This window comes from Rattus rattus, chromosome 16 (assembly GCF_011064425.1).
Source record: "Rattus rattus isolate New Zealand chromosome 16, Rrattus_CSIRO_v1, whole genome shotgun sequence".
NCBI classification, from domain to species: domain Eukaryota; kingdom Metazoa; phylum Chordata; class Mammalia; order Rodentia; family Muridae; genus Rattus; species Rattus rattus.
In genome coordinates this window covers 16,233,133-16,254,065 of record NC_046169.1, presented here as the reverse complement: position 1 = coordinate 16,254,065, position 20,933 = coordinate 16,233,133, and the positions used below count along the sequence as shown (strand labels likewise).

The following is a 20,933-nucleotide window of genomic DNA, read 5'->3' as shown; positions in this document are numbered from 1 at the left end:
TAGCAGAGTGGGTGACCTTCAGGTTCACCAAGAGACCCTGTTTCACAAACCAAGGTGGAGGGCCAGTGAGATGGCTCAGTAGGTTAAGGCTCCTGCCATCGAGACTGACACCTGAAATATAACTCCTGGGGCCCATATGGCGGAAGGAGAAAAGACATATAAGCTGTCCTCTGACTCTTCCATATGGACATATACTAACACACACACACACACACACACACACACACACACACACGAATACACACCTGTACACACAAAGGGATGTTACTTGTGAGTTGTAATTTGCACCCTGACCACAAGGGGGCAGTAAAGAGCGATAGGCAGGGTTAGCCACCTTGTTTAAAAAAACAAACAATCCTCCCACCCCCAAGGCCCAACCCCAGTGGTTCTCAACCTGTGGGTCTCGATCCCTTTTGTGGGGATGGGGTGGGTAGAACAATCCTTTCACAGAGGTCGCCTAAACCATTGGAAAACATGGTTATTTACACTAGGATTCATAACAGTAGCAAAATTATAGTTATGGAGTAACAATGGAAATAATGTTATGGTTGGGGTCAGTACAGCAAGAGGAACTGTATTAAAAGGTGGCAGCATTAGGAAGGTTGAGAATCACTGCTCTATCCAGATATGCACTATGCGTATGAGATCAAACCCAGTGCTTGGTGTGTGCTAGGTGAGCTCTCTACCACCCAGCCATGGGCAAGTGGGCAAGTGCTTTACCACTGAACCACACTCCCAAGCTCCTCTGCACCCACCCCCAATGTGTGTGTGTGTGTGTGTGTGTGTGTGTGCGCGCATGTAGAGACAGTAGTTAATTGGTGCATTCTCAGCCCCTCTCTACCTTGTTTTTTTGCTACTCAGGGTTTCTCCCTGAGACCTGGGGCTGGACAATTTTGCTAGGCTAGCTGGCCATTCAGGGATCTCTGCTGCTCCAGCACTAGGATTACCCATGCATGTCTCTTACCACACCCAGGTATTTAATGTGGGACTTGAACTCAGGTCCTCATGATAGGGCAGCAGGAACTTTACCCATCATATCCCCCACCACATCTGCATACCTGGTCCCCGAATTAGAGCCCCTGGAACTGGAGTTACAGATGGGGGTGAGCTGTAACACAAGGGCTGGGGAACCAAACCTAGGTCTTTTAGGGGAGTCATCTCTCCAGCTCCGTACTTTTTAAAAGACCCAGTCTCACTATGTAGCTCAGGTTAGCCTTAAACTCTCAATTCTTTTGCTCCAGCCTTCTTTGTGGTGGGCTTATAGAAATAATATGCACGGTGATCCTTTTACATCTTATTTCGAGATGAGACTCAGGCTGGCTTTGAATTTACTCAGTAGCCCAGGCTAGCCTCAAACTCACGACATAAGAGGATGACCTTGGACTTCTACCTGATCCTGTAAGAATCCACATGCCTGGGCTGGAGAGATGGCTCAGTGATTAAGAGCACTGACTGCTCTTTCAGAGGTCCTGAGTTCAATTCCCAGCAACCACATGGTGGCTCACAACCATCTGTAATGGGATCTGATGCCCTCTTCTGGTGTGTCTGAAGAGCTGCAGTGTACTCATAAATAGAATAAATAAAAATCTTTAAAAAAAATCCACATGCCTGCTACTTTTGTCTGTTGATGTTATTTAATGTGGTGTTGGGGATCAAACCGAGGGCTTTGTGCGTGCTAAGATAAGTGCTTTACCAACCGAGGATGGACCTCAGTCCCTGGACCCTCCATTCTTGAGACTTGATGTTAGCAGTGAAGAAGAGTTTGTTTCTAAGACACGTGGCCGGTCCTGCATCTCACGCAGAGTACTACTCCAAATTCTGCATTCTCTTAGCTGGCTGGGCCCAGTTGGCAACACATCCCTGAATTCCAGTTACTGAAAAGGCTGAGATAAGAGAGGGAGGTAGGGAGACAGAGGAGCAGGGAAAGTTCCATGGTCTACACAGAGGGCCAAACAGGCAGGCCCAGGCAGTCACTGGGGAATAACCTCACAGGTAGTTACAGGTACAGGAGTGGGGTTGGGCCGGAGGCTGTGGGCTCAAGGAAAGGGGTGGCATCCTTACTCTCCCTTCAACATCAAGAGTGGGAGGCAGGTCAGGGAAGAAGCGTCCAGCCAGCAGCCTTGAGAGCCTTCCACACATCTCATCCAACTTCTTCTGCCTGTCCTGTCTGAGCTTGGCTGAGCACAGGCAGCACGGGCAGGGAGGCTTGTGAAAAGGAAGTCTACACCCACCGGTCCAGTGTGTAGAGCTCGCTTTTTCTCAGTCTATTGGCTGTTTCTTCCTCCCAGAGATAAGACTCAGACTTAAAATACATTTACAAATACCTTGGCCATATAGCTAGGCTCTTCTCTGATGAGCCATAACTTAAAATATCCTGTTTGTTTTAACCTACATTTTGCCACAAGGTTGGTTACCTGGGCTTAGATACCCCGCATCTGTCTCTTCTCATCTCTGCCCCTCGTTCTATCCCAGAATCCTTTCTTATTCCCGATGTCCCACCTATATTTCCTGCCAAAGCCATAGGCCGTAGGCTTTTAATTGACAGGTGAGGCATCCGTACAGCACATAAAATATTCTCTCTACAGTTGGCTTCCATTCTGACCTGTTCCGAAAGGGTCCATCTCAGAGTTCTAGAAAATGAGTGTGAGTTATCAGAGGAGGGGCTGGCCAAGCAGGAGGGAGACGGTGCTGGGTCTCTGGAGGTGGAAGAGGCAGTGATCTCCGAGGAAAAGAAAGCTGCCTTCTTTGTCCCTCCTCTCCTCTCCCCACCCGACTCCTCTGCTTCTTCAGCCCTTTTTTTTTGTTTGTTTGTTTGTTTCTTTTTTCATTGTTTTGAGACAGGGTTTCTCTGTGTAGCCTTGGCTGTCCTGGAACTAACTCTGGGGACAGATCTTGAACCCACAGAGATCCACCTGCCTCTGCCTCCCAAGGGCTGGGATTACAGACCAGTGCCACCGCGCTTCTACAAGGCTTCGTGCATGCTACCTACGCACTCTCCCAACTGAGTTCCATCCCAGCCAGCCTGGACGCTCTCCCAAACTACCTGATCTAGTGATCAAGAGAGACCCACCTCAGAGGTCATCTCCTCCTGGGAGTTAGTTTTTCATGGTCCATCACATACCTGAAATTAAAATTGCCAGACTTAAAATAGAAACACTCAGGTGGCCGTGACCAAGACTAAAGGGAAGGCAGACGTGAATTCCATTCCTAGAATTCCCGTAGAAAAACAAAAGCCAAAACAGTAGCAACAAAAAGAAGCCAGGAGTGAGTGGCACATGGGAAGGCGGAGACAGAAGCGACCCTGAGACTTCCTAGAGTCAGCCTAGCTCAACTGGTGACTTGCCGGCCACTGAGAGACCCTGTCCAAATACATACATACATACATACATACATACATACATACATACCAGATGGTACCTCCTGTGGAATGACACCCAGGGGCTGTTTCTGGCCTACACACATACACACACACACACACACACACACACACACACACACACACACACCCCACATAAGTGTAATGAAAATTTTTAAGAAGGGGCCAGCCTGGCCAGCCAGGTATACATGGTGATAACTTGCCTGTCTCAACACATCCTCCACCTCCCTTGTTCAGGACAGGCTGTCCTGGAACTAACTTTGTAGACCAAGCTACCCTCGAACTCACAGATCTGCCCCTGCTGGGATTAAAGGTGTCTGTCACTACCCCTGGCTTCACCCCCCAGTTTTTAAAGCTAGAATCACAAGCTTGCAAACAAGCTGTCACAGCCTTCTAGAAAGACTTGTAATGATGCTTGTTCAGCTCAGCAACTAATTCGTCCACCTCAGACCAACACAGTTCTTGCTTTTAATCATTGTGTCCTAAGTGGGCCTATTGTTTCTAAATATCTGACCTAGTCCTTCCATCCTTGTGTTGAAAAGTGACACTTTGAGCTGGGCATGGTAGCACAAACTGCAATTTCAGAACGTTTTGGAGGTAGAGGCAGGAGAACCAGGAGTTCAAGGGCATAGTAGCTACAGAGGAAGTTTAAGACCAGCCAGAGATACAGGGGACACTGTCAAAAAGGAGAAACCAAAGGCACTGGAAGTGGCCAAAAGCAATGCTTTCCTGTGGTGAGTTGGTTAACTAACTGCCCCAAGCCTTGGTTTTTTTCAGGTGTAAAGTGGGGTGGGGGTTAAAATCTGAATCACGAGATTGTCTGAAGGATCAGAGGACACACATTGTAACAACTCGATACATATTAGTTGCTATTAAAGGGATCCTTGTGCTGGGTGGTAGTGGCGCACACCTTTAATCCCAGCACTCAGGAGGTAGAGGCAGGTGGAGCTGTGAGTTCGAGGCCAGCCTGGTCTACAGAGAAAAAGTTCCAGGACAGCCAGAGTTACAGTGGGAAACCCTATCTCAAAAAAAAAAAAATGCTGTAAAGTGGGGGCTGGATAGAGGCTCAGCCATTAAGAGTACTGGCAGGGTTGGGGATTTAGCTCAGTGGTAGAGCGCTTGCCCAGCAAGCACAAGACCCTGGGTTTGGTCCCCAGCTCCGAAAAAAAGAAAAAGGAAAGAAAAAAAAAAGTACTGACTGCCCTTCCAAAGGACCTGGGTTCAATTCCTGGCACCCACATAGCAACTCACAACTGTCTGTAATTCTGGTTATGTGGGATCTGACACCCTTACACAGATAAACATGTAGGCAGAGCACCAAGGTAAATAAGAACAAATACATCGGTTAAAGAAATAAAAGGATCTTGTTGGAGAGCTGGGGACACAACTCAGTTGGTAGAGTGCTCACCTTGCATGCCTGAGGTGCTGGGTTCCAGCTCTGGTACCACAGAAGCCCCGTTATGATGCTGTATACTTGGAATCCCAACAATTCAGAGGTTGGACACAGGAGGATGAGGAGTTCAAAGTCACTGTGGGCTATGCAGGGAGCTCAAAGCTAGCCTCGGTTTACAGATCTTGTCTCCCAGTGGGGAAAAGGTTTTAAGGTTGTGATTTATTGAACGTGACGACTCTCTTTGAGTCTAAAATAATGCTGAGTAAGCCAGAAGTAGCGTGAGAAGTGTTACATCTGTCTCCAGGGAAAGGATGTCTTTATGAACGAGGCAAGGAAGAGGACGGGGGATGGAGAGGTGGTTCAGTGGTCACAAGCACTTGCTCCTCTTGCACGGGACCCGCCGGATTCAGTTCCCAGCACGTACATCAGGCAGCTCACAACTATCTGGAACTCAGGTTCTAGGGGATCCGATGCTCTCTCTCTCTCTCTGTCTCTCAAGGGCACTTCAGGCATGTGGTGCACATATATGCTCTCAGGCACACAGGCATACACATAAAAATGATAGAAAAGTAGAGTAGACCAGGCTGGCCTCGAACTCAGAGATCCACCTGTCTCTGCATCCCAAGTGCTGGGATTAAAGGCGTACGCCACCACTGCCCAGCTTCTTCTTTTTAAAGACACAGAGTCTCGTGTATCTAGGTTGACCTCCAACTTCCTGTGGAGAAGGCGATGACTGAACTACTAATTCTACTGTGTCCATCTCTGGGGTGCTGAGACTGCAGGCATGTACACCTTGTTTTAGGGGTTCTGGAGATGGAATCCAGAGTCTTATGCCTGCTAGGCACCCCCTGACACCCCCTGACAGGGTCTCTCTTACAGCCAAGGCTAGCTGTGAATTTGTGACCTCCCTGCTTCAGCCTCCCTGGCTGGGGTTACACGCATGATCATGTTTCTCTCTCAATGGTCCATTCCAACAATTCCACAGGTGGCAGGCGTGGCATGCCTTATGTTATAACCTCCCTGGGGCCACATTTCCAGTCCTACCTTCTTTCCTCATTGCACAAAGCTGGCGTTGGGGGGTGGAGCCAGGGTTGGCTTGGAAGGGACGTGTGCAAGACCAGGTGCTAGGGGCTGAGTCTGGACAGAGTAAGAACCGTGTCTTGGAAACTCCCCTTCCCCCAAACACAGGACCTTTGGCCTGCCAGAATTCTTGACACCCCATTCATTTGCTGACAAAACAATGAAAGGAGAACGGGGTAGGATGATGTTGTAAAGGACATACAGGGGAGGAGAGAGAAGTCTAGTGCCAGGAACAAAGACAGGACCCAGTGCAAACCCAACCTGGTTGCCATCTTTTTTTTTTTTTTTTTTTTTCCTGGTACTGGGAAAGCACTCTGCTCTGCTGAGCTACAACACAACCCCCCCACCCCTTAAATTGTAACATTTATTTTTTTAGTTGTGGGTGTGGACTAGCTCATGCTAAGACCTGTGTTTGTGTGTAAGTCAGAGGACAACTTGCTGGAGCTGGTTTTCTTCTTCCACTGTGGGGTTCCCAGGGAACAAATTCAGGTCACCAGGCTTGGCAGCAAGCACCTTGGCCCACTGAGGCGTCTTGTCTGCCTCTCATTGGGTTTCTCTTTTCTCTTCTTTTCTTTTCTTTCTTTTTTTTTTTTTTTTTGGGCTGGGGATCGAACCCAGGACCTTGTGCTTCCTAGGCAAGCGCTCTACCACTGAGCCAAATCCCCAACCCCCTTTTTCTTTCTTTTAAGATTTATTTATTTTATGTATGTGAGTACACTGTACGCTGTCTTCAGACACACCAGAAGAGGGCATCCCATTCCATTACAGATGGATGTGAGCCACCATGTGGTTGCTGGGAATTGAACTCAGGACCTTGGAAGAGCAGTCAGTGCTTTTAACTGCTGAGCCATCTCTCCAGCCCATGCTGGGTTTTCTTAAAAAAAAAAAAAGTGGAAAACAAAACTCATTTTATATACATACATACATACATACATACATACATACATACATATGACACACACACATATACCTTCCCTTGCCCTCCTAATAAATTATTCATTGCCCTGCTCTTGTATTTGACATAACATCCTTGAAATTATCAGGTAAAATCTTTTTAGAAAAGTACAAACAGCTTCCCCAACCCAAAGTCTGAGAATGCCCTTGGATCTCATCCGAGGTCTATAACAGAAATGGCCTCTCTGCTCTAACCCATACCTGATGTTCCCAGCTGGGTATTTGAGAGATACCTTGATTTATAATTGTCTTTGTTCTTTGTTAATGCAAAAACGTTATGGCCCCGTTACCATATTGGGGTGTGATATTTGGGGTGATCTGAATCTGTTTCTGGACCATGGTCACGCTCCTTTTGGTTTCACAATGAAGTGTCCTATTACCTTTAAGGTTCGAGCTGTGTTTGGCATTAGGAGGAGAAACCCTTTAGTCTCAGGCTCATCCAAAGGTAGACACTGTGTACCAGTCAGCCTGCTTTTACATCAACATAAGATGCTGGTTTTCTTTTCATGCATGTGTGCTCTATGCATGTGAGTTCACCTGTGCACATCTATGTGTAGACCTGTGTGTAGGTGCAGTTGCTCCATTCATGTGTGTGTGTGTAGACCATGAACAGCAGGTGTCTTCCTCTATCACCTTGTTTGTTAAGGCAGTGACTGGATGTGAGCCTGGAACTCAATGTTTGGCCAGGCTGGCTGGCTGGCCATTGACCCCTGGAATCCAGCACTGGGGTTTTACATAGATGCTGAGAATCAAAACTCAGATTCTTTCTTATTCCTTTTCCCCCCTTTTTCTTTTCTTTTTTTTTGCCTTTCTTTTTATTTTAAAGATTTATTTTATATATGTGAGTATACTGTTCTCACTGTCACTGTCTTCAGACACACCAGTAGAGGGGCATTGGATCCCATTACAGATGGTTGTGAGCCACCATGTGGCTGCTGGGATTTGAACTCAGGTCCTCTGGAAGAGCAGTCAGTGCTCTTAACCACTGAGCCATCTCCCAGTCCCCTTTTGTTTGCTTTTCAAGATGAGTTTCTTTGTGTAGCCCTGGCTGTCCTAGATCGCACTCTATAGACCAGGCTGGTCTTAAACTCAGAGATCTGCCTGCCTCTGCCTCCCGAGTGCCGAAATAGAGGTGTGAGCTGCCACTGTCCGTCTCTGAATTCAGATTCTAATGCTTGTGAGGCAAGCACTTTCCCGTGAGCCATCTCCAGTGTTGCTGCCGTCCCCTGGGTGCCAGCCTCTGGATGAAGACATTTGTTTCTTCTTCGTGGAAGACCCTCGAGGAACCCTTTAACATGAATTCTGTATGGATGACTCCCCACTTGCTTCCTCCCACTGCCCCAAGCGACCCAGATTCCAGCAAGAGCATTCGACTTCTTGTGACCATCTAGATTCTCGATGAAGAGAAACAGAAGCTCCCTTTTGTTTTGGTTGTTGCTGCTGTTGTTGTTGTTGAAGAACCACAGAATCAGGCAATGTTGTAACTGGAAGCTCCTTTCTCCACCTCACAAGAGAAAAAAAGGTGAAGAAAAAAATCCTATGTTTGCAGGGTGTGGTGGTGCATGCCTTTAATTCCAGCATCCAGGAGACAGAGGCAGGTGGATTTCTGGGAGTTCGAGGCCATCTGGTCTACAAAGTGAGTTCCAGGACAGCCAGAGATGCATAGTGAGACCTTGTCTTAAGCAACTAAGCAAGCAAACAAGAAGTTAATACGGGAAGGTTTATACTCTTCTACCTTCCCTCTCCTTTTAGCCCAGGCTGGTCTTAAATTCTCTGTGTAGCTGAGGATGACTTTGGATTCCAGATCCTCTTGTGCTGCCTCCAAATACTGGGATTCCAGGCTTGCACCATCACACTCTGCCAAACTTTTATCGATTCTTAAAAGTGTAAAAGAAACCACACATTGTCTATCCTTTGCAGGCTGGCAAAGAGTATCATCCACTCTAGTTGCTATATCAATAGTTTGTTTTCCATTATTGCGGAGTACTGTTTTATGGTATTCGTGTACCACATTTTAACCCTTTATCTGTTGAAAGGCATTTGTAGTTTGGAACTATGGATAATCGGATATTTCCCATTGCACAAGGATATGGAATCGGAGGTCACGTTTTTGGGGTTTAGTTAACCGGCTCTCTCATAGCTCAATGTGTTCACTAAGAATGGCTCTGAATAACTCCAGATTCTTTTTTTTTTTTTTTCCCCCGGAGCTGGGGATCGAACCCAGGGCCTTGCGCTTCCTAGGCAAGCGCTCTACCACTGAGCTAAATCTCCAATCCCTCCAGATTCTTTTCTGCTTTTAACTCCCAAGCTGTCATTGCTTTTAACGTCTTCTGTGTGTGTGTCTGTGTGTGTAAGCGGTGGTGGTGGGGGTGTGAGGGACTAGGATGTGGATTTTACTTACTCTAAGTGTTGATCCGAGACAACTTGTGGGAGTTCTCGCCTTCCTAACCTCTGAGCCATCTTGCCAATCCCCAGGACATGGATTTAAAATTAAGGCGATATTCCGTTAATTCCTGTATTTCCGTACTCATCTATCAGAATACAGGATTTTGCAACAAGTCCGCTTCTACGTACAGAGAAGCTTTGATTTGATCAGCATTCAGAAATGACCAAAACCTTAAGGAACATTGGGGGGCAGGGGAGGGGCGCGCCACTCAGGACTTCTAGAAGCGGGAGCAGTGAGGATTTTGTTACAATAATAGAGGACTAACAATCCCAGAACAAACGAGCAGAAGAATCTGACAGGCAAGGACGCCACATTCGCGTTCCCTAAAGGAAAAGTAGTCTTGACGGGAAAACGTTGAGCACCTAGGGAACCGTTGTTCTAACGCCCTGCCCTTAAAGGCGAACAAGTGAGGGCGGAAGTGCGTCCGGAAGCTGGGGGGCGGAGTGGTGGGAATGACGTCCAGGAGCGCCAATGGAGTGGCGCGGCGGGCTTGTTGTCTTACACCGGTGGGTAATGGCTAACGGTTTCCGGTAGTGGTAGCCCCCCGAGGGTGGGAGAAAAGAGGCGACGCCGCAGCCCGAAATCCCAAATCCCTACAACAACAAGATGATGAACTTCGGGACGTCCGCGTTAGAGTCCATTGAAAGCGAAGGGGCCTTGGAGACCCTAGGGCCACCCCCGGAGCCGCGAGCACTGGAACCCTGGGTCCTAGAGACCGAGCCGGGCTTGGACTTGAGTCTGAGCCCGAGCCCGCTGCCGGAGAGTCCGAAGCAGCGGAAGAATAGCCCGGATCAGCGGAAGGGGCGGCGAGGCGGTAGCCGGAGGGGGCGGCAGGTGAGCGGCGGCGTTAAGGTCGGGCCCCCTGCCCGCCGAGCGCCCGGGAATCCGCTGCTCAACATTCCGCCCTCTGCTCCCAGGTTCGTTTTCAACTGGCGCCGCCCTCCCCTGTCCGGTCGGAGCCGCGAGTGGCAGCTGGTGCACTGGGCGACGGTCATGAGTTGGAGGCACCGGCTCTGCAGAGCAGTTTGGCTTTGAGTCTGGAGCTGCAGAACGCGCGCGCCGCTGTCGCCAGCGGCCAATTTAATGCCTCGAAGGCGGTGGAGGAGCAGCTGAGAAAGTCGTTCCAGACCCGCTGTGTCCTGGAGGAGACCGTGGCAGAGGGTGAGGGGGGCAGACGGCCGGCCCGGTGCGGTGGTCTGGGTGAAGGGCGTCCCTCACCCCCGCCTTCCCTGCGCTCGCAGGGTTGAACGTGCCACGCTCTAAGCGGCTCTACCGAGACCTGGTGAGTCTGCAGGTGCCCGAGGAGCAGGTCCTGAACGCGGCGTTGAGGGAGAAGCTGGCGATGTTGCCACCGCAGCCCCGAGCCCCGCCCCCGAAGGTGAAGGATGGGATCCAGGGACTTGGGCATCCCTCTTATGCCCTGGGCTCTCTTCCTCCACCCGGAGAGTAACCTGCCTCACCTTCCCACAGGAGGTGCTTGGGCCGGGGCCTGACATGACCATGCTGTGCAACCCAGATTCTCTGTGGTATGAATCTCCGCACTTGACAGTGGATGGGCTGCCCCCGCTAAGGCTTCAAGCCCGGCCCCGCCCTTCAGAAGATACCTTTCTCATGCATCAGATGCTGAGGCGCTGGGAAGCGTAGCCCTCAAAACTCCGGAATGCTAGTCTGTATTTTTTGTTCGAACTGTTTTTTTCATAGAATAAAATGTTTTTTCCCCTAAATCACGGAACCGTTCTTGGAAGCTTAGATAGGACTAACCGGTCAAGGTCTTATGTCCTGGTTGGAAGCCCCTAACCCCTACTCTGCAATGGCAAGTGGAAAGCACTGCCCCAAGTGTGGGGTCAGATCTTCCTCTTCACTTAAATCACCACCTTTGTTTTAACTGTAATTCATATTATGGCTTCAGGCTGGGTGGGTTCAGAGCAGCGGTAGTATCTGGTGAAGCATGTACAAAGCCCTGGGGTCAGTCCTCATAGTGAGTGCATTAGTGAAGGCAAAAACAGTGGTCACCAAGTTCCACTTTGGCTGGGCGTGATGATGACGGACACTTGAGGTAGAGACAGGAGCAGGCATTCCAGGCCAACCTAAGTTAGTTGACACTGTCTCAAAACAACACTGCATACACACACTGCCCCATTGTAAAAACTTTCTACATAGCTCTGGTTGCATTGGAACTCTTGATGTAGACTGAGCTGGTCTTAAACTTGAGACTTGCCTGCCTCTGCTTCCCAAGTGCTGGGACTAAAGGCATGTACCACTACTTCTGAGCAAAAAGTACTTCTCCAAATGTGGGTTTTAACATTTAATGATTGCTTCAAAGGAGACTTTGCTGGCTTCCTTTTTCTTTTTTTTTTTTCTTTTTTCTTTTTTTCCGGAGCTGGGGACCGAACCCAGGGCCTTGCGCTTCCTAGGCAAGCGCTCTACCACTGAGCTAAATCCCCAACCCCTGCTGGCTTCCTTTTATCTGAGTGTTACCCATCTTGTCTGGGACTACTAAGAGTTTTCAAGGTTCCAGCCACTCTTGAAAAACCAACCAAGACCCATACTTTGCAAACCACCCAGGCATCTCATTCCGCCAAGGGGAGCAGGTTTGTGGCTCTGGGCTGGTAACCATTTCTGCTTCCATTTTACCTCCACTGCCAAGCACTCTAAAGTTAGCTTGCTTCAAACTTCCATACACACTTACCTGGGGTTTCTTCTGAGGAAGGCAGTTTGGACCCACCCCCATCTTAAGCACTGCATAAGGGTACTGTACTTCCTAGTTTCTATCAACACTGATGCAAGCTCGTCATCAGAGAGCAGGGAGCCCCAACTGAGAAAGTGCCTCTTTAATCAGGCTGTAGGCCAGCTGACAAGGAGAGGGCCTGGCTCATTGTGGGTGGGCTGGTAGTCCTGGGGTCTATAAGAAAGGCTGAGCAAGCCACGAGGAGCAATTCAGTAAGCAGCACTCCTCAGTGGCCTGTGCATCAGCTCCTGCCTTCTGGCCCTTGCCTTCCCCTGAGGTATGGAAGCACAAGCTGAATAAACCACTTCCCCAACTCTTTGGTCATGGTGTTTCATAGCAATAATGACCCTAAGACAGGTACTAACAGTCTTCCAGACTACCGACCTCTCTAACCTCTACTTCTTTGAGACACTGAATCACTATGCAGTCAGACCAGGCTGGCTTCACACCTTGAGGTCCTGCCTGTCTCTGCCTCTCAAGTGCTGGGATAAGAGGCCTATGTACTACCACACCCAATAAAACCTACCCTCAAGAGACTAGCATGGGCAAAGGGATCACACATTCCTACCAGGCAGCACTTAGTACCCGGATAGAAAGTGCCGACACAGGTGCAGGGGGGCCACTGCCCTAGTTATCAAGTTTATTGTGCTGTTCTCACGTTCCAAACCCAGCTCCCTCCCACCGGGGACAGCAGAAGGACTTTCACAGTACCTGTGTGTCTCCTTACCAAATTTCCCCTCTAATACCCTTAGTCCAACCATGGTCCATTTAAGTGCAGTTAGGAACAAAGGCTGAGGAGAAGCAGGAAATCTTCCGAGAAGAGGAGGAAGGGCCTAGAGAATTTGACATTCCCCCTTCCCATGCCCTAGGAGGACAGAGTCAGCAAATAGTCCATGCCATCCAGCACAGCAGGCTGGGAGAGGAAGCTGATGGAATTCCAGCACAGCTGGGCTTGCTCAAGTGCCAGAGGTGTCAGGGAGGAGACGTGGGGTAGCAACTTAGGAAAAGCGCTCTTTACAGATCCAAGAAAAGGAGAAACTTTTTGGAGTTAGGAAAGACCTTGGGATAATTTCCTCTTCTTCCAGGTCCTCAGGAGCAGCAAGGGCAGCCTCTTCACAACTTCTAACTCAGAAAGCCACTCAGTGGCTGGGAGATCGGGCCTTGTGGAACAAGTACACCGGACGCTGGAAGCCTGAAGGGAAGAACACAGAGGCAGGTGGGTAGGACCTTGGGGTTCTCCACAGGGCCTGTACCCTTGCGGCCAGGGCCAGCCCCTCCCAGCCATTCTTACCTCTGGAGGTGTTACTTGGTGTAGCCACAAGCTCATAGCTGGAGAAACCCACCTCTGGAGATGTCAGGTAGGAGCTGAACTGTTCTGGCTTCAGCTGGATTCGAAAGTAGTTCTTATAGATTGTTTCCTAAGGGAAAAAGGGAATGGGTTACTTCTTCTTACCACCTTCTCCCTCGGCCAATTATGACACTCTTTTCCTTGCTCAGAAAGTCTGAGCTGGAGGATGTAGTGGAGGCAAGACCAGCTTGCACCACAGAGCCAGTTCAGGCCAGCAGCTTAGCCAGCCCCAAATAAAAAGGGGCCGGTTATTGTCGGTCCAAGTCTTATAATTCCAGTCCTTAGAAGAGTAAGCGTCAGGACAGCCAAGGCTACACACAGAAGCAGTCTTGGATAATAAGGACTGGGGCTGTAGCTCACTGGTAGAGGGTAGGTTCCTTCCCTGCCACGTGTGAGGTAAGGGGCTCAGTCCTCCGTAAAAATAAAAAGGTGATTATTCCCTCTCTCCACAGAAACCCAACTCACTGTGAGAGACTTTCTCCTGCAGTAGGACGACCACGGTTGGGGCTCCAGGACCAGAATGCCCCCAGGTCGCAGATGCCGGTAGATCCGGCGGAACATTCTCTTCAGCCCCTCATCACCCCAGTTCAGGTGCACCCACTTGGTGAGGCTGAAGCAGAGCACCACATCATACTCAGGTCTTTGGGCATCCACCAGCTCATCTCTGTCCAGGACATAGTTACCCTGTGGGCCAGAAGAGGGGAAGATGTCAAAAAGAGGGACGAGACGCACTGCTGGCCCCACAACCACCTGAGGACTGAGAACCTCACTTCAGCCCTGTGGCCTCCTGAGGCCCTTCCCAACAGCACCCTCTTTCAGCCCCGTGTTCTCTTCTTCCTTTTAAGTTCCTGGTGCTAAACCAAACAAACTTAAAGGGGAGCCTGGGTAGGTTTAAATTGAGCTAATTTATCTAATGGTTAACTGGAGAAATTACAGTGTTCCCAAAACCCTTACCCAGGAGACCTCACATACAAAGGCCATGCACTGTTTTAAAGACAGAGACTCTTAAGCCGTGTTTCAGGCCTGTTCTTTCTCTAAGGAAATAACCTTAGGAAATCTCTTTTTAAAGAAGGTAAACTCATCACCATTCCTGGGGAGACATTTCCCAGGCCAAGCTACTGGCAAAAGTTCCCCTGGATGGCCTAACAACTGTGTAATGGAGGGAACTAGCATGATGTCAGGCTGGGCACTCGCTCCATGTAGAGCCCTGCCTTCACTGCCCCTTCTCACTGCTCAGTCAGCATGGGAAGACAAGCCCATGAGTTCCTGACCAGTAATTTCAGCAGTCTGTGCTGCATCTGGGGAAAAAAGGCAAATAAAGTCCCTATCAAGGTCCCAAACTACACATATCAGAGTGTTTCCCCTCCCCCAGACAACCAACTTCAGGCTCCCTCAGGAGATTTGGGGACAAGGTTCCATCTGGACTCAACAGGAGAGGTTACCCTCAAGGGAAGTGGATTGTTTGGATTTTAGTCCCAGTTGGAAGCAGAACAAGTCAGCCCCCTATGTTAGGGATGAGATCCTTGTTTGTAGTCATGAGAAAAGACCAGATGTTAGAGCCTGAAGGTAGAGATCCCACTTTCCACATTATAGGAGCAGAGACAACACACCCAGCAGAGATTCTCTGGCCAATCCAGACTGTTCTCTCCGGGAGATGGTTCTTGTATGGAGGAACAGATGCATGGATATGGCCATCCCCCCCAACACATCCCTACTTAATCTCATCTTCACATTGGGACCCTATTCCAAGAGCCTCTGGACTCTTACCGTGACGAAGACGACATTGTTGGGGAAGACAGATGTGTCCGCTCCATCCAAGGGCAAATGGGGTGCAGCGATGGGACCCCGGCTGGCTGTCAGTGAGGCTGGGAAGCAGCTCCTTTTTCGGACAGTGGTAGTCCCTTCCTCCCCCTCTGTCCCTGGGTCCCCCTCAGAAGTCTGAGCTTGGAGACGAAGCTCCTCGGACAGGTAGTGTCGGATATTTTGGCGGGCAGAGTGGATAAGTCGTGGATCAATGTCCAGCCCCACCATGCGGGCTGGGCCCCACTTGCAGGCAATACTTAGGGTCAGATGGCCAACGTTGCAGCCCAGATCTAGGACGTCCCGGCCTTGAAACCACTCGGGCTTCAATACCCTAAGGCGCATGTCCTCACAGGAAGGATTGCGATAGCCATAGTACTTGCAGTAATTCCCATACTGGAACTTGAGCTGTTGCTTTTTGAAGCCGGTTGCAGGTAGTGGGTGGTGGTGACGGCCTCCCCCACTCCCTCTGCCCTTTTCCTTGGAACCCTGGCTTCCACCCCTAGCCCCTGCCTCTGACTTGCTGGAAGTCCTGCGACGTTTGCGATGTCGGGAGGAGGAGGAAGAGGGTGCAGAGGTAACTGAGGCAGCTGGAGGGGCAGAAAGGGAGCCTGAGGAACCCTGCAGGGCAGACGGAAGGGGAGACACAACTTCATCCCTGCAGTTGATGGCTGTGTTGAGTTCATAGGGTTGAGGGTCATCTCGGTTCTGGCCTCTGTGCTGCTGCGTAGCACCCTCCCCATGGACTGAGGGTGTGAGAGGGTCAGTGGGCAGCACAGCTTGGCTATCATTCCCTCCAGACGCCTGCTGCTGCTGGTGGTGCGGTCCCCGGTGTCTATGGCGCTTGCGACCAATCTTGAGTGGTGAAGCAAGCACTACATGGGCTTCATCAGTGCACGTGTTGAGACTGAGTGGGTCAGTGATATCTTTTGGGATGAGGATCTCCACAGGGTCTCTCCCCTTGGCCGGAAGTGGGGATGACTTTGGGGTCTCCGCATTGAGCGCGCGACTCACTTCCTCATCCAGGAGGCTATTCAGGTTCAGTGGATCAAATATATTACCCCCCAGAAGGAAATTGGATGGTAACACGGAGTCGCAGTCCGAATTCACTCGCCGGCGCCTCTTGAAGGCCGGATGTTTGAAGCTTCCACCGCTCCCTCCCCCCACGTTACAGCTATTTCTTCTTTTGCCCCCACCACCCCCTGGGGGTCGGTGGGGCTGGTAGCCATTGCGAGGTCGAGGAGGGGCTGGGGGACCCAGGTCCGTCCCGCCCCCTCCCCGGCGCTCCTCCCCCACGTCCGCAGGAGCGGCAGCTCGCCCGTGGGGCTCCCCATGCGTCTGTGCCTGGGGGCCGCCCCCTCCGCTGGCTGTGGCCCCGGCCGAGTGCGCGCGTGGGCCCGGCCCGCGTTCTGTCCCGTCGAGGAGCTCCCCGGAGGCAGCCTCTTGGTGCGATCGCACCTCGGGGCCGCCCCCTCCACCCGACTCATCTTTGAGCGGCGGCGGTGGGGCTGGCACCAGAAAGGGCTCCTTCTCCGCCGCCATCTCGATCATCTCCTCTCCCTGTTTAATTTCCCCTTCCCAAGCGAGGGTACTGAGAAGAGATCAAGGGGAAGCCCCCCTGTAACCCTTCCTAAGACCACCTCACTCCCTCCTTCCCCGAGTGCGCGCGCAGCTCTGCCTCGCGCCCAAGCGCCTCCACCTCCCTCCCGCGACACACCAAGCGCGCTCCACTCGCCCGCGAGACCAAAACAAGATGCCCGCGAGACCCGGACAAGCCGAGGAACCAACTGCGCGTGCGCTGACACCCTTTTCTCCGCCGCCTCTACCACTCTGTCGCGAGCGCGCACGACGGGCGCGCGTTCCGCTCGCCCAGGACCCACGCATGCGCGCTCCGCCACCACCCAGGCTGCGCGCGCATCGGGAGTGCGAACCAACTTAACGGCTCCGAGAGTTTAAATACAGCCCCCCCTCCCTAATAGCCTCACCCTCCCCCAGCCCGAGACGCCCACCGCCCCACACGGACACCCGACTTCCCTTCGCTGCTAAGTCCAAGCCCTACTGATATCCTTTGTCTCTGCTGTGAGATCCCACCCACCGTAGGCGGGGAACGGGAGCTGGTGTGAAAAGGTCTCCTTGACACCCGACCCTTGTTCCTGAGGAATGAGGCTCCGCGGTCTCCGCCCGGCTCTAAACCCAACAACCTCCCTGCCCCGCCTCCTTCCTCCCCCATCCCCGCCCCTCCTAGAGAGCGCCTGCGCACCGTCCTTTTGGGCTTGCGCGGGTTGAAGGGGCAACACGTGCTGGAGATGATGCTCCGCCCCCTCCGTCCTAGGGGCGGGGAATATGACGTCGTTTCCTTAGGTTAGATGCACGCAGTGTGCGTCAGCACGTTTCCAAGGGTTGTGCATTCCCAGGAAAGGGGCAGGGCAGTCTCATGAATTATTCATGAGCAATCTAGTCCTTCCCCTCCTTCTTCCCGCCCATCTCATTAGAATTAGAAGGATTTAGGAGAACCTGAGGGGGGAATGATAAAGTAGGCGAAGGAGTCAAGCACATTGTCTCAAGAACTGTTGTCAATAAAATGCAGTACACTGTTTAAAATATTCTTCGAATTGAAAACAAGCAAGCACTAAAACATCGAGGCTGTCCAAATTCCTCTTCCCCTGAAACGGCCTGGTCGTTCTTGCGACCTGCCTTCCACCAGCGAGGAACATCTAGAGAGCCACGCCTTCCTCTCCTCCCTTCACCTACGTCAGGCCTCGGACGCCTCCGCTACAGTGCGGCGCCTGCGCATCAGTCCCCAGCCCGAAGGGTGGCGTTGTTGTTATCGTCAGCGCCACCTTTCGCGTTGTGGATTTTACAGCATTATCGCTGCAGCTTTGCTCCACAAGACACACAAGCGAATGTGGGCGGGAACGGGTATCGACCTGTTTTGGGCCTTCTGCTTCGGCCAATGAGAAGCACTGATTCCATGCCGAGTCTTTAGACTGATGGCTGGCGGAGTTTCCCTGTCAGCAGACTCTCAGAAAAGAAGCAAGAGGGGGGCCCAAGATAGTCTCAAAATATAAGAGCGTGACGGAAATTAAAAGATAGGGGTCATAACATGGAAACAGGAAGGAGGAGATTTTAGTCAGAGACAAAAACGAAGTGCCTCAGGTGCTCCGCTGCAGCTTATGGGGAGGAGGGGAATAAAAGCGCCAGCGCGGATTATGGGACTTGTAGTTTCACTAGGCTCTCACTCGGAAGATGGCGAGCTACTCCAGCTGCTCAGACGCAAAAGCGGCTTCCCTCGGCGCATGCGCACTACTTCTGAGCGCACGCCGCTTGGGGGCGGGATTTGTCCGTGTCCTCGCGCCTTCTCCTGGTGGCGGGAAAAGTAGCTCGAGGTTGAAGGGATGTGCGGAATGGCTGCGATAGCGTTAGCTGCGCTTCATCTTTAGGTCCTCGTCGCCCCAGAAGGTAGTTGTCTTTTATGCGGCTGCAGAGGAAGGTGTTAGCTGTGGTGACTCTGGGTACCTGTTGGCTGAGGAGAAATTTTCTCTTCAGAGTCACAGCGAACCCTAGCCTCTTCTCTTCAGAATCGCTAATCTTCAAAACACTCCTAACAAAAAAATAACCCAGAATTGTGGCGGGAAATGGAGAGTTGAGGGACAGTAGACTGAGCGGGAGCAGAGGGAGGCTTCCACGGCGGGATTCTTGGTCAGGGTGAGAGAATAGCAAACCGCTACTTGAGGGGAGGCGAGGGTTGTTTGCCTGGGTGAGATCTTTGGTTTTAATGGCCGTACCAGAGAGAATTGATAAAGAAAGAGGAAAACTAGAAGAGCACTCAAAGTCCCCCCACGGGGGTGGGGGTTCGGTATTCATGGCCCCGCACCGTGATGGCTGTAAGCAGAAGTCTGGGAACATCCCCAAGGGCCAGCCTGAGGTACGGGACAAGGTGGTGGAGGGACATGAGTGGAAGCCATCCAGAGATTGAGGTCAAGAATAGAAATGACGGGATTGGGGATTTAGCTCAGTGGTAGGCGTTTGCCTATGCAAGCGCAAGGCCCTGGTTAGGTCCTCAGCTCCGACAAAAAAAAAAAAAAAAAAAAAAAAAAAAAAAAAAAAAGAAATGACAATTATTGGAAAGAAACTGTTTTGCTCACAAGTGACCACAGGTCTTTAGGGTTTCTTCCACTCCCCCACCCCTGCTCTGAGCCAATACAGGTTACCATGAATTTTATTTGTAACGTTCTGTGGAAAGTTTAGTTTGGGTATTTACTTCTAAGAGTAAATCTGGTAAGGGTAAATCCGATGAAACATCCCCTCCCCTCTCTCTCCTCCCCTCCCCTCCCTTCCTCCTTTTTTTTCTTGTCAAATGTTTAAAAGATCTGCAGAGCACACAAGTGCTCACAAAGTGAACTTTTTTTTTTCTTTTTTCTATTTTTCGGAGCTGGGGACCGAACCCAGGGCCTTGCGCTTCCTAGGCAAGCGCTCTACCACTGAGCTAAATCCCCAACCCCACAAAGTGAACTTAAAAACAAAACAGGTAAGCCACGAGAATAGGCAGGAGTTCATAGGCTATTAGATAATATAAAAAACCCATCAATTCCATCTTAAAGGAAATTAAATTTTCATATATTCTATCATCATCATCATCATTATTTTTGTTCTTTTTTAAACTTTTTTTAAAAATGTTCGATCTGCATGTACACCTGCAGGCCAGAAGTGGACATTAGATCCCTTTATTATTATTATTATTATTATTATTTATTATTATTATTATTATATTATTGTGAGCACCCAGTGCTCTAACTCTTTTTTTTTTTTTTCTTCTTTCTTTTTGGAGCTGGGGACCAAACCCAGGGCCTTGTGCTTGCTAGGCAAGCGCTCTACCACTGAGCTAAATCCCCAACCCCGTGCTCTAACTCTTGAGCCATCTCACCAGCTCCTCACCACCCGACCCTCCACCCTCCCCCCCCCACACCCCCACCGCTCCTCCCCCACCTCCCAGGGTTTCTCTCAGTAGTGCTCACTGACCTGGAACACACTCTGTAGACCAGGCTGGCCTTAAACTTGGAGATTTCCCTGCCTCTGCCTACAGAGGCCACTGCCAGGCTCCAGGACAGGAAATTTTTTAAGTGAATTTTATTTTTAAAAGTTTTTTTTAATTGATTTTATTTATTTATTTTTTTTATTAACTTGAGTATTTCTTATTTACATTTCGAATGTCATTCCCTTTCCCGGTTTCCTGGCAAACATCCCCCTAATCCCTCCCCCTCCCCTTCTTTATGGGTGTTCCCCTCCCCATCCTCCCCCCATTGCCGCCCTCCCCCCAACAATCACGTTCACTGTTCATAGCAGCCTTATTTATATTTTTAAAAGTTTTATTACCCTTATTTATTTGTTGTTTGTTGGGCGTGTGTGTTTGTGCATATGCCATGGAGCATAGGAAGGCCAGAGGACAGCCTGTCCATGTCGTGTCATCCTGTCTGTCTGTCTACCCCTGCCAATCATGTGGGAGAATAGTCTCAGGTCATTAGGCTTGGTGGCAAGTGCCCTTACCCACTGAATCATTTGTAAGCATTTATTTGTTTGTTTGTTTGCTTATCTGTCAACTATCTATCTATCTATCTATCTATCTATCTATCTATCTATCTATCTAGCATTTATTAATTTTTTGAGAAAGGGTCTTGTCTATATCCCTGGCTATTTTTCAAAGTTACTTTGTAGCCCAGACTGGACTCAAAGTTGAAGCAATCGACTTCCTTCAGTCTCTCAAGTGCTGTGATTATAGCCATGAACTTAAATGATTGTCTTAAATGAGAA

General features: G+C 50.3%; 3 protein-coding genes and 1 long non-coding RNA gene across 4 annotated transcripts in view; 3 read left to right on the top strand and 1 right to left on the bottom strand.

Annotated features, from left to right (window-relative positions):
• The first annotated feature begins 9,762 nt into the window (after positions 1–9,762).
• Positions 9,763–10,973, top strand: Ppp1r35 (protein phosphatase 1 regulatory subunit 35). Its single transcript, XM_032886719.1, has 4 exons — positions 9,763–10,083; positions 10,167–10,410; positions 10,491–10,627; positions 10,720–10,973. The coding sequence occupies exons 1-4, from the start codon at positions 9,856–9,858 to the stop codon at positions 10,891–10,893; spliced, it is 783 nt and encodes a 260-aa protein (XP_032742610.1). The 5' UTR covers positions 9,763–9,855; the 3' UTR covers positions 10,894–10,973.
• Positions 10,974–12,586: 1,613 nt separating this feature from the next.
• Positions 12,587–17,313, bottom strand: Mepce (methylphosphate capping enzyme). The gene is made up of 4 exons (XM_032886718.1): positions 15,093–17,313; positions 13,791–14,009; positions 13,269–13,395; positions 12,587–13,169 (listed from the first exon to the last, which is right to left on the bottom strand). The coding sequence occupies exons 1-4, from the start codon at positions 16,674–16,676 to the stop codon at positions 13,117–13,119; spliced, it is 1,983 nt and encodes a 660-aa protein (XP_032742609.1). The 5' UTR covers positions 16,677–17,313; the 3' UTR covers positions 12,587–13,116.
• LOC116885434 lies at positions 13,063–14,665 on the top strand. The gene is made up of 2 exons (XR_004386007.1): positions 13,063–13,193; positions 13,778–14,665. It is a non-coding gene; the product is annotated as an uncharacterized LOC116885434 (long non-coding RNA).
• Positions 17,314–18,473: 1,160 nt separating the features above from the next.
• The window catches only part of Zcwpw1 (zinc finger CW-type and PWWP domain containing 1), a 31,087-nt gene continuing 28,627 nt past the window's right edge, over positions 18,474–20,933 (top strand). Inside the window, exon 1 of the mRNA XM_032887097.1 lies at positions 18,474–18,584. The gene's annotated coding sequence lies outside the window, so the exon portion shown is untranslated. The remainder of the gene's footprint in view (positions 18,585–20,933) is intronic.